Below are 12,801 nucleotides of genomic sequence, written 5' to 3'. Positions count from 1 at the left end.
CAGGTGTTTCTCTCCCCCAGCACTTTTATTTACATTTATTTATTCATTTAGCAGATGCTTTTATCCAAAGCGACTTACAAATGAAAACAATAGAAGCAGTTAAACTAACAGTAGGACAACAATATGCAAGTGCTATGACCCTTCTCAGTTTAATCTAATGCAGAATTTTTTTTTTTTTTTTTTGTTATAGAACAGAATAGAATAGAGTAGTAGAGAAAGTGTTAGTATTACTGGATCAAGTGCTGTCGAAAAAGAAGCGTCTTCAGCCGTTTCTTGAAAGTGGCTATGGACTCAGTAGCTCTGGTTGAGTTGGGCAGATCATTCCACCAGCAGGGAACAGTCCAGGTGAAGGTCCGAGAAAGAGATTTAGTGCCTCTTTGAGATGGCACCACAAGACGTCATTCACTTGCAGAGCGCAGGTTCCTGGATGGCACGTAAGTCTGAAGTAAAGAGTTAAAGTAAAAGGGAGCAGAACCAGTGGTTGTTCTGTAGGCAAACGTCAGTGACTTGAATTTGATGGCAACCAGTGCCATTTTGTGAGGAGAGGAGTGACGTGCCCTTTTCGGCTCGTTAAAGACCACTCTAGCTGCGGCGTTCTGGATCAGTTGCAGAGGTTTGACTGTGCAAGCTGTAAGACCAGCCAGGAGAGCGTTTCAATAGTCAAGTCTGGATAAAACAAGCGCTTGGACAAGGAGTTGTGTAGCATGTTTTGATAGGAAGGGCCTGATCCTCCTAATGTTGTACAAGGCAAATCTACATGACCGGGCAGTTCTAGCAATGTGGTCTGTGAAGTTCAATTGATCATCAATTACCACACCAAGGTTTCTGGCTGACCTAGATGGAGTTATGGATGACGAGCCTAGCTGAATGGTGAAGTTGTGGTGAAGTGTTGGGTTGGCCGGGACCACGAGTAGCTCTGTCTTCGCAAGGTTTAGTTGAAGGTGGTGGTCCTTCATCCAGCCAGAAATGTGTGTCAGGCAGGCTGAGATATGGTCGGCTACCGTCAGATCGTCGGGCTGGAATGAGAGGTAGAGTTGTGTGTCATCAGCGTAGCAGTGATAGGAAAAGCCATGTTTCTTAATCACAGATCCTAGTGATGTCATGTAGATGGAGAAGAGAAGTGGTCCAAGCACTGAGCCCTGAGGCACTCCAGTAGCTAGATGTTGTGTCTTAGACACCTCACCCCTCCACGATACCCTAAAGGACATAGCTGAGAGCACTTAATGAGGAAAACACGGTAGACGCTACTAGTATCGCCACTCCCCTTATTTGGGATGAGCAGCTTACATCATCTCAGCAGAGGAGGATTAAACAACTCCACAAACAGCATTACCAGCTTCAAGTCAACTTTATTTATATAGCGCTTTTTACAATACAGATTGTTTCAAAGACGCTTTACAGTGATAATAGGAAAATAACAAAGTTTGTTTCTGCTCAGTTCAGTTCTAATATAGTGGTGACAATGCAGGCAGATCAAAAATATTGTTCAATATTAAAGGTAGGGTAGGTAGGAATTGTCTAAAAAACTTCTTTTCCAAATTTGTTTAAACTTTATTTATATATCAATACATAATTAAAATGTAAGTACTCTGAAAAAGAAAGTATAAAAATCGAGTGTCTGTAGACCTCTCACGACTGTTTTAAAGACAGCTCATTATTTCCATTCACTCCACCCCCTCCCTTCTGGGCTCCTTCCAAAGCCACGCCCCCAAAACACATGAACGTGCGACTCCGACCGCTGAGCTGGAAGACGCATTATTTACCTGAGACGAGCGGAGAGGAAGGAGCACAGTGCATGTAGTGACATCATGTCCGAATCACATGTAATAAAAAAATCTAACTTTATCATTATGAATATAAACAAATAAGATGTATTTTAGTACTCACTATCAAGCTAGCATATTGATATTGGTAAAGTTTAAAATATATATTTTTTGATTCGCTAACGAGGTAGTTATATCTATAAGGCAAAGCTAAAAACAGGTTGCATTGATACACGTTTTTCCATTACCATCAGTTACATTGTGATTAAGATGAATTTCGTGTAAGATTCATAACATATATGGTGTTCTGCATGTAGGGGTGGGAGATATTGACAAAAATGAATATCTCGATATTTTTTCCCAATATCTCGATATCGATATTCAGGCGATATTTTTGCCATCCTTCAAAGAAATGTGTGCAAACTGGCAAAGAAGGTCCAGTTGGTCTTTTGACTTGCTGCATTTGACCTATTATTGTAGGCTTTAGAAAAATAAAAAACAATAAAGGATCCGAGCTAACTAAACAGAATCTGAGGTAGCCCCTACTTTTTCCACTCACTAAAAAAGAAAAGAAAAACGGAACTAGGTATCTCTTGCAACAGTGATTATTAAATCAAACAACAATATTGTTGATGATCAAAAAGTAAAAAAAAATATATATATTTTAAAAACGCTATAAATCCATCCATTTTTTTCCCCAAAACGCTATAAATCCATCTTTTTTATTTTTTCAAAAATGTATGGTTTGTCTTTTTAAAAAAGTCTTGCATTTATGAGGAAAAACAATATTACGTGACAGTTCTCCATTATGGACGCGAGCGCTCTGAAAGCGCACTAAAATACTTTCAAACTTTCACAGAGACCTCAAAACAGAAAGCACAAAGCCTTTCTTTAAAACGAATTTCGTTTTGTTTTAATTGTATCTTAATTTTAATATTTTTTTCATTAACCAATTTCCTGGATTTATTACATAAAAGTAAATATATCAATCACAACATAAGGTGCTTGAACTGGAGATTATATCATCACCTCGCCTCACAGGCCTAAAAAATGTGAAATATATTTACAGAAATCTGGTTCTAAACAAAACCATCCAAAAATAAAATAAAACTATGTAATAAATGTGCATTTCTCCGGTGCGTTCACTACTGCGAAGATCGCGAGTCAATAGCCTATCGTCAATTTCATCTTTGCAGCCGACACAGAAATTAATAAACAATTAAAATGTCTTATTGCAATATTTTACATATTCATAATCATTACTTTTGCTGGTTCTTTGAGGCAGCTTTTTAGGTTTATGGCGTTTTGGAAAAGAGCTCTTCAGGTAGGCTACAAACACCGTTTCACCAAGGCACAGCAGCCCTTCAGCACATAAGAAAAAAAAGAGAAAAAGCACAGACTTACTAATTACGAAACTTTGATGTGGTTGAACATGTGAAACAGTCACAAATTCCTCTGCAACTCAAACCTTCTCAGTACGAGTTATGAAGGAAGAGAACAGCATTACAGTTTTCAGCGCGTCCTCCTCTGATTGCGGTGTTGTGACTGGAAAAGTGCGTGCAGAAGCACATGCAAAACGTAGGTTTGTAAAATGTCCTTTTGTCTTCCTTTTTTAGCCTTGTTTGCTGGTAATGTGAATTTTGATTGCTCTTTCTCTGCCATTGTTTTGCTCCTAGGTTCCGTGCCTTTTGAATTCCTCAAATCAAACGTGCGCGCGCAAGTGGGCAGATCCCGTGGCAAAAGGGTGGTTGCTATGGTTGCGAGAGAGAGTGACAGTTGCCTAAGCCAATCCTTTGTTTCGTCCCGAATGGAAATAATGAGCTGTGTTTAACACAGATTAAACGGTCTAGAGTCACGCGATTTTTATACTCTTTTTTTTCAGAGTACTTACATTTTAATTATGTATTGATATATATAGAAAGTTTAAACAAATTTGGAAAAAAGTATTTTATAAAATTCCTACCTACCCTGCCTTTAAGTGTCCCCAAATAAGCAAACCAAGAGACAAAGGCAACAGTGGCAAGGAACCAAAACTCCATCAGTGAAAGAATGGAGAAAAAAAACTTGGGAGAAACCAGGCTTAGCTGGGGACCAGTTCTCCTCTGGCCAACGAGTGAACAGTGTATGATTATGATTCAGGCAGTATTACTGGTCAGAAGTCGGATTGGATCAGAACATTCAGAATATTATCCAGTTCAATCTGGTTGAAGATCGGAGTCATCACACTGGTATGGAGATGAGTTTCTTGAGGATCAGTGCCCATGGCTGTCTTGTTGATGAGACCTTTACAGGGGAGAGTCTATTGCTGCGAACCACTGCCAACCACAGCAGTCCATGTTTGAGCTCTCCTCAGGACAGCCACTGCTGTTCACACGAGCTTAAGTTTTACGGAAATGGGTCATACCATTGACATCAATCGTCCTGAGCAGTTGAAGTAAAACTCCACTTATTCAAGGGCGCAAATTTTTTACATGGAAAGAGCAAACGCATAATAGGTGTCTAAAATGCATACGCACAATTCCGATGAATCATGAATGATAAATGAAACTTAACTTTAATGTTGTTAAACTGAATGTACAAAGGAAACTGCTGAAATAACTGCACGTGGTTTATCTATCTATCTATCAGTCACTCAATCAATCAATCAATCAATCAATCAGATGCGCATTAAAGTTGCGTTAGTGATCGTTAATATAGCAAAAGTAGACACCCGGCGCATTTTCTTTCAGAATCATGAGGAAAATGTTCAGTATAAAGAGAACAAAGAGGGCTTTTCTTACTATTCCATGAATAAAAGTTAGTTAAGGTTTAGTTGGTAAAGTTCATGGTATTTTTAGTCTCACCATGGAAGGATGTTCAATGTACCAGGAACACTTTAAGGTTGTGTATCCATTAAGACTATTCTACAAAATAGTTAGCATGATGAACTAACAATACTTTTAAAGCCTTTTTAAATCTTGACTTACATGCATTTCTACAAATGCTAATTTATAGGCTATTAAAATGTTTTTTTTACAACAATAGATTCATTAAAAACAAACATGAACTAACATTAACAATGGACAAATTGTTGTTTTTTGTCCCCACTCTCTGACCCCCCCGATGGCCACTGTGTAATTCACACCCTGACAGACCCATTGGGGGAAGCATTTAAATAATCCTATGAATGCATATAAAAAATGAAGAATCGAATCGCATCCAATTTTAATGTGAATCACCTTGAATTGAATCTTTCTGAATTTGCAAAAATCGTCCTTGAATCGAATCGAAAACCTATGAATCGTGAATCGAATCAATTCGCTGTCTACCCAAAGATTCACAGCCCTATTTGTAAATCAGCAAGATTTTAAATCGTGCCAGATGTGGGCCGGTTCTGGACCAACATAGTGTTGCTATCTGGGTAAACTTGAAAAGGAATGCTGCGAAATTCACTTGAGTTTGTGTTTCTGGTGTCCCATATTCACATGCAAATGAATCTTCCTTTCTTTCTTTCTTTCTTTCTTTCTTTCTTTCTTTCTTTCTTTCTTTCTTTATTGTATTTATATAGCACAATTCATTGCAACTGCAGTTGCACCAATGTGCTTTCCAGAGATAATAAAATATAAATAAATACATTAGGGCTGGTCTGAATACAATTTTTTTGAGCTTCGAAGCTTCGGTAGTAATGAACATCGAATATTCGAAGCTTCGGAGAGAGGGGGCTGAACATATTCTTCTCTCTAATAAAGGCAGGAATCTCTGTGTCTGTTTGCCCGTTTGCATTTTGATTATTTCGAGAACTGTTTATCCAATCAACTTCACAAGGGAGTGCAGTGTCCATTTGGTGCAATATAGATGGACGCGACACGTTCAGAATTAATAAACTTTTAATAAACTACAGAACAACGCGAGCAGAATGCGGCCCACCTCACACGGACAGGGCTTATATGCTCTGAGAACGGACACTGCACTAGTGATGTTAAACACATCTTTCCCATGAACAACACAAAGTAAATACACTCGCACGTAACACACACACACACACAGGTCTGTTAACTTAAGCAATACTTTTAATAAGGTAGTCTAATATTTTTTTCTGACTAACAAATTACTGACACAGTAAAGGGTAGATTTAAATAAAGAAAAACGAAATTAAGTTAAATTAAAAATGAGATTTTGTGCTTATTTCTGTTACTTGTGACATTTTCATGGCTAAAGTCTGATTACACTGTATTCAGCACAAACTCTGCTACAATAATATATCAGCAGCATGTATGTAAAAGTTTGCAGTTTTGAGATAATGACATTTATGCGTGGTTTGTGAAAATACCCAAAAAAATTCTCACTGAAATAAGGTCATGAAACCCATACTGATTATTTCTTCATAAGACTTTTGAAAATTGTATCACGTAGCCTAGAATATTTGCTCCAAAACTATGTGAAAATCGCCCTGACTACTAGGGCTGGGTATCGTTCAAAAAATTTCGATACCAATACCGATACCGATACCTTGATTTCGATACCGGTTCCTGATCGATACTTTTTTCGATACCAATTTTATGAAATCCATTACATAACACATTACCTCAGAAAAACTTTGGTTTTATTTTTTCAGTTTGACTCATGCTCCTTAGTCAGTGCACAAAGGAACAAAAAAAGCACAAAGGAACAAAATATTCCTTATACATATACATAAGGTACAAAATATTTTTTTTATAAAGAGCTCATGCTCACCAAAGCTGAATTTATTTCATCAAAAATACAGTAAAACTTGTAATATTGTGGAATAGTATTACAATTTAAAATCTTATTTGAATATATTTCAAAATGTAATTTATTCCTGTGTTGTCAAAGCTGAAATATGAAAACAGTTTTTGGAAGGTCATTTTTGATCACTTTAATGCATGCTTACTGAAAAAAATTCTGACCAACACGTTTTTGAACGGCAGTGTACATTCAGTAGGTCATTATTGCAATATAAACACAGTCAGAGTGATCAACAAGGTATCTCTTCATTTACCAGTCAAAGACGCAGCAACTTTCTGCTCTTATGTTTACTCCGTGCACTGTCAAGGGCTTCATCATATCTGTCGCGGTACCGTCTTTGCAGCCATTATTTTACCACAAATACTGCATTGCGCGCTGTTGGCATCGAGCCTGGAGAAATGTAGCCACACTTTTGATCGACTTTTCCACATCTTTAGGGTATTGTGAGTGTGTGTGCTTGCGTGTCATTGAGTATGTGCGCGAGTTTGTGTGTGTGTGCTCGCGTCCATAGGCTCGCGTCTCATGAGAATGTGCGTGGACAGTTTGTGTGCGCGCGCGCGTCTCAAGAGTATGTGCGGAGAGTTCCGCGCGTCTCGTGTGTGTAGAGTTTGCGTGTATGTGCGTGAGCGAATTTAGGCGTGTCGTTGTGCATTTCATATGTATTTGTTTGAGCACTGACGTTGACGAGTTAACCCCTTAGGTATCGAAATCTGGTACCGAAAAACAAGTCATTTTTCGATACTCGATAGTATCGAGGCAATTCGGTCGGTACCTAAAAAGTATCGAACTCGGTACCCAGCCCTACTGACTACTCATTCAGAGAAGACAATAAATTGATTTAAAATTTGTACGACGTGTTTTGTGTGAGAAAGCTTTATGCGGGAGGTCTGATCACATCATTAATATGTAAGCTTTTCACACCTGAGAAAGACAAAGACCCTCCCCTAACGGCCCTATTAGGAGCTATCAGGCCCTGTCATTCTGAGCAACCTTGCAAAAAGAATGAGGAGATTTAAAAAAGAATGGCTTTTTGATTGTTTGGATTTATTTACAACACAACATAATCCAAAGATACAAAACAAATGACAAAAAAGCACTTATTGAAAACAATGATCCAAAGACAGAGACCTTTGTGCCATTCCTAAAAACATTGTACATACCTTTCATTTCCAAGGTGTTTGATTTTCACTTTACCATGTTCATGTACAGAGACTCATGTGAATGTTAAAGTCAGCAGGACTCAGTTGCATCTGGGCCCTGAAAGAAAAAAAAAGTGAACACACTGATATCAAGAGAAACTATAGGCCTGCACGATGATTTTGGGAATAAATTTTAGATTTTTCTGGTTAAAATTGCTTTTTAAAATTCACAGAATACACACACACACACACACACACACACACACAAATGTTTCCAACAATATATAATATAATGAACACCAGGTTTGTTGTGCCTTGTAGGCATAGGCTATGCGCAGTGCTGCATAACATAATAATAACAATAACCTATAGCAGCAAAAGATTTCAGTAACAACTAAGCTAGAGAAAAATATATTGATTATCATATGTTACTTCAAATGTTTCCATTCGTTATGATGATATGAAATGAGATAATAGTAAAGACATGAAGCCGTTTGGTGCGTTTTGCTTTTCAAACGCGATCGCGCTGCAAAATATGATACATTCAAATGCACAGCATGCTCCAAAATATGAAACATTATGGTTACCATATACATATCTACGTTTGAGCAGATATCCACAAACACAGTAACAGTAAACACGGGTCTAAATATTATAATATTCACCATATATCTAGCAACAGTTCAACTGCAATGTGAAATTTATGCAACAATAACAAACTAATATGTAAGAATTTCTTACCTTACATCTTTCTTGTCTTCAAATCGTGTTCTTCTTCTGAGGTAAATCCAATGTAAGCTCACGGCGTGTCTTTCAAACCCGACGAAAAGCAGAGACTTGTGAAGTTTTTTCGTGCTTTGTTTTTGAGGTAACGAGCGCGTTCGCGTTCCATGTGGAGATTTGCATGTGAATCTCTTTTGCGCGCGTGGTCTAATTAAAAATAATGAGCAAGCGTTTGAGATACTGGACATCTTGTTGGTTTTTTACAAATTACTTAAACAGAGAATATTTGTTTTCAGTTTGAATCCGATCATTTAAAAGTACACACTTAAATGTTTATAAAGATATATGGCTCATAAATGTGTGACAAGTATTCGCTGAGTTTTGTTTCAGTTTAAAGACGTGCTCAAGAAAAAAAGTTCACCGCGACGGAGAGGCAGAAAGCACACCCTGTTTATTTTCTTTATTTTACAAAAGCACAATGTTTTGATTTGATTGTAAGTGGACACATACAAAAGTAGAAATATCACAGATTCTTTTTTTATATTTATTTTTTCTGTATGACCATAAATGACGGAGTAATTTAAGTTTATTGTGCTACAATGTGAAGAAAATCCAGCAAAACGCGTGGGCGCGTTTGCTGACCCCAGAGGGTTAAAAATGGCTAGGCTATATAAGATAATTGTAAAAAAGAGTATTGTATTTCATAAGATTTTATAGTGTTGAACATATTCAAGCGCGAATGAGAACCGTTTCGAGGGGGATGCCAGGTGTGCAAAAAAAAAAAAACAATATTCAAATGTCAAATTTTCAAATCGAAAACCAACCCACCGAACGAATATTCGAATATTTGGGTCCAGCCCTAAAATACATAGACAACACAAAAACAACATAAAACAACAACAGAGAAATTTGACTCAAATTTGCCTGAGTTAATAGATGAGTTTTTAACAATGATTTAAAACTCGAAATAGTCTGAGCCAATCTGATGTGAATGGGTAACAAATTCCAAAGTTTCAGGGCAGCGATCGAGAAGGCGCGGTCACCCCTAAGTTTTAATCTAGATCTTGGAATCGTTAAAAGAGACTGATCGAAAGACCGCAGGGATCTATTTGATGTATAATGTTTCACTAAGGAATCAAGATATGTGGGTGCCAAACAATTTAAAAGGATTTAAAAACAAACATTAAAAGTTTATATTCTATACGGAAATGGATTGACAACCATTGGAGTGAGTACAAAATTGGTGTAATGTGCTCATGCTTTCTTGTATCTGTCATTTGCACAAGTGGAGCTGAAGTCGACAAACATTCGCCAAAGTTTAACTGCAAAACTACGGTTCGTTAGATAGGACTTGATCCACTGAAGGGCCATTCCTCGCACTCCAACATGGTGTCTTGGTCTCCAAAGCGAGAGACCAAGATGTTATGATCCACTGTATCAAATGCTGCACTAAGATCTAATAACACCAAAATTGTTGATCCCGAATCAGCACTTAATAGAATATCATTATGAACCTTTAAAAGAGCAGATTCTGTGTAATCGAGCAGGGTGGGTATTAATGACGCAGAATGACGGTAAGATCATCAGCGGTTTTTTGGGTAGTTGATCGCTCGGTAGATTATGTGCTGTGTTTTTCCCTGAATCCTGATTGAAAAACTTCAAACACTGATTTTTTTTCTCTAAAAAAGTTTGTAATTGACTTAAAACTACCTTCTCTAGAACCTTTGAGAGAAAAGGTAGTTTCGAAATTGGTCTAAAATTAGATAAATCTATAGGATCCAAATTTGATTTTATAAAGGTTATATTACATTACTTGTATGCTCTCTCACTTCATATTTCTCTTTTTGAATTATTTTGATGTACTGAAAATAAAAATATTTTTTCTTTCTTTCATTTCAGACCTGATAGAAGTGAACGAGGAGAGTGAAGAACCGAGTGAAGTGGAGGAGAAACATCATGTACAACCTGTAGAAAAACCTTTGAGTCGCTCAAAGACTAAAAAGACATTTTTAAAGAAAAGAAGAGCCAAGAAATCTGCAACCTGCACTCAGTGTGGAAAGAGTTTCACAAGCAAACAAAGTCTAGAGCGTCACATGAGAATTCACACCGGAGAGAAACCACACACATGTGATCAATGTGGGAAGAGTTTCACAACCAAACAAAGTCTAGAGCGTCACATGAGAATTCACACCGGAGAGAAACCACACACATGTGATCAATGTGGGAAGAGTTTCACACAAAAAGTAAATCTTAAGGAACACATGAAAATCCACACTGGAGAGAAACCGTTCACCTGTGATCAATGTGGGAAGAGCTTCACAGCCAAACAAAGTCTTGAGCTTCACATGAGAGTTCATACTGGTGAGAAACCGTTCACATGTGATCAATGTGGCAAAACATTTATTAGGGCATCAGACCTGAAGACACACCTGACAGTTCATACGAAGGAGAAGCGACATTCATGCTCTGTGTGTGGAAAGAGTTTTTCATGGCTGCCAACTTTACATGCACATCGGAAAACTCATACTGGTGTGAGAGAGTACATGTGCTTTGAGTGTGAGAATACTTTCTCTACAGCGCAATGTTTAAAACAGCACCAGATGATTCACACTGGAGAAAAACCTTACAAGTGTTCACACTGTGACAAGAGATTCAGTCAGTCATCAACTCGTAAATTACATGAGAAGATCCACACTGGAGAAAAACCTTACAAGTGTTCACGCTGTGACAAGAGATTCAGTCATTCAACAAATCTGAAAACACATGAGAGGATCCACACTGGAGAAAAACCTTACAAGTGTTCACACTGTGACAAGAGATTCATTCAGTCATCAACTCTGAAATCACATGAGAAGATCCACACTGGAGAAAAACCTTACAAGTGTTCACACTGTGACAAGAGATTCAGTCAATCATCAACTCTGAAATCACATGAGAGGATCCACACTGGAGAAAAACCTTACAAGTGTGCACTGATTTAAAAAACAAAAAACCTTGCTATGTGTTTTGTGCTAGAATAACTGAGACTTGTTACAACACTTGTATACTGTTGCCCTCTTGCTGGTCTGATTGCATAATGTTCTCCTCATTTTTTTAGTCACTTTGGAAAAAAGCTCCTCCTAAATGATTAAATGTAAATGTATGTCGTTCACATGTAATCAGCCATATACAAGTTCTGTATGTGGAAAGAGTTTTTCACTTCTGCAATCTTTACATACACATCAGAAAACTCATACTGGTGTGAAACAGCACATGTGCTTTGAGTGTGAGAAGACTTTTACTACAGCAAAATATTTAAAACTGCACCAGAGAATTCACACTGGAGAAAAACCTTACAAGTGTTCACACTGTGACAAGAGATTCAGTCAGTCATCAAATCTGAAAACACATGAGAGGATCCACAGTAGAGAGAATCTACACACGTGTGATCAGTGTGGGAAGAGTTTCTTTATTAAATTTCAGCTGAAGCCAGGGCTCGACATTAACGCTTGTCCGGGACAAAAAGTGGATTTTTTGAAGGGGCCAGTGAAAGAGAATTTTACTTGCCCGACCTGAGGAGTAGCCTGATTAAAATGTCAGTAATAAAAAATAACTAGGTAAATGTAAGTGGAGATTGATAGTGGTGTAAGACTGGTGCCAAAATGGCTGAACCCACTCAATCACACTTGAATAGTCAATTCACCTTAATTTTTTATAACGCTTTTAACAATATAGATTGTTTCAAAGCAGCTTTACAGTGATAATAGGAAATTAAAGTAACACAGATTGTTTTAGCTTTACAGCAGCTCAAGAAAAAAGTTATTGTCCAGCTAAAGTTAGATTTGATTGATTCACTTCTGTCGCAACGATCATTAGTTATTAACTTATTGGCCACAACACTGTTCTAACTGAAAACCCTTAAAGGACAAGTTCGGTATTTTACACTTAAAGCCCTGTTTACAGATCGTTTCTGATGAAATAGAACGGTTAAGTTAAAAATTTGGACACATGCTGCTGTCCTGAGAATTTTAGGTTTATTTCGCTTTCCCCCCCACCTTCACAATGGCAGCATAGGTGCACTGGAACAATCCTTCCTAAAACGCATTAAACTTTCGATTACAAAGACGTGAAACTCACCGAGTGGTCAGGGGTGTTCACTGATATGCTCACACAAAAATCGCTGCAAAAGATGCTTTCCAACAGGTTTTATCGTAGTTTTTGTCCAACTCCATTGACTTGTATTGGACGAGCTGTGTGAGGTACGGTATTACTCCGCCGCTTCTTCTTCTTCTGTGTATTCAATTAAATGCCAGTGGTTTGCTTGCAATTGGCAAAGGTGCATTATCGCCACCAACTGGGCTGGAGTGTCTATTATTCAAGCTCTCAACGGAAGAATCTACGGGTGTGAGACGTTTGGAAAAATAGATCCACAGTTTTACAACGAATGGTAA

The 12,801-nt window shown here is 37.7% G+C and overlaps 2 protein-coding genes and 1 long non-coding RNA gene across 4 annotated transcripts in view; 2 read left to right on the top strand and 1 right to left on the bottom strand.

Moving 5' to 3' along the window:
* Positions 1 to 12,801, bottom strand: part of LOC311292919 — a 205,673-nt gene that overhangs the window by 71,019 nt on the left and 121,853 nt on the right. The window lies entirely within an intron of this gene.
* LOC311292459 (uncharacterized protein) overlaps positions 1 to 12,801 on the top strand; it is a 222,598-nt gene that overhangs the window by 96,993 nt on the left and 112,804 nt on the right. The gene's annotated exons all lie outside the window — the stretch shown is intronic.
* LOC311292495 (uncharacterized protein) overlaps positions 1 to 12,801 on the top strand; it is an 18,506-nt gene extending 5,705 nt beyond the window's left edge. For both annotated transcript variants that reach the window (XM_084412208.1, XM_084412207.1), the window contains exon 3: positions 10,271 to 12,801. In XM_084412208.1, the coding sequence (XP_084268334.1) occupies positions 10,271 to 11,352 (1,082 nt within the window). In that variant the 3' untranslated portion in view covers positions 11,353 to 12,801. The remainder of the gene's footprint in view (positions 1 to 10,270) is intronic.

Source organism: Rutilus rutilus (assembly GCF_951802725.1).
Source record: "Rutilus rutilus genome assembly, chromosome: 1".
NCBI lineage: Eukaryota > Metazoa > Chordata > Actinopteri > Cypriniformes > Leuciscidae > Rutilus > Rutilus rutilus.
The sequence above is the reverse complement of the archived record's forward strand: the minus strand, read 5'-3'. Positions and strand labels throughout refer to the sequence as shown.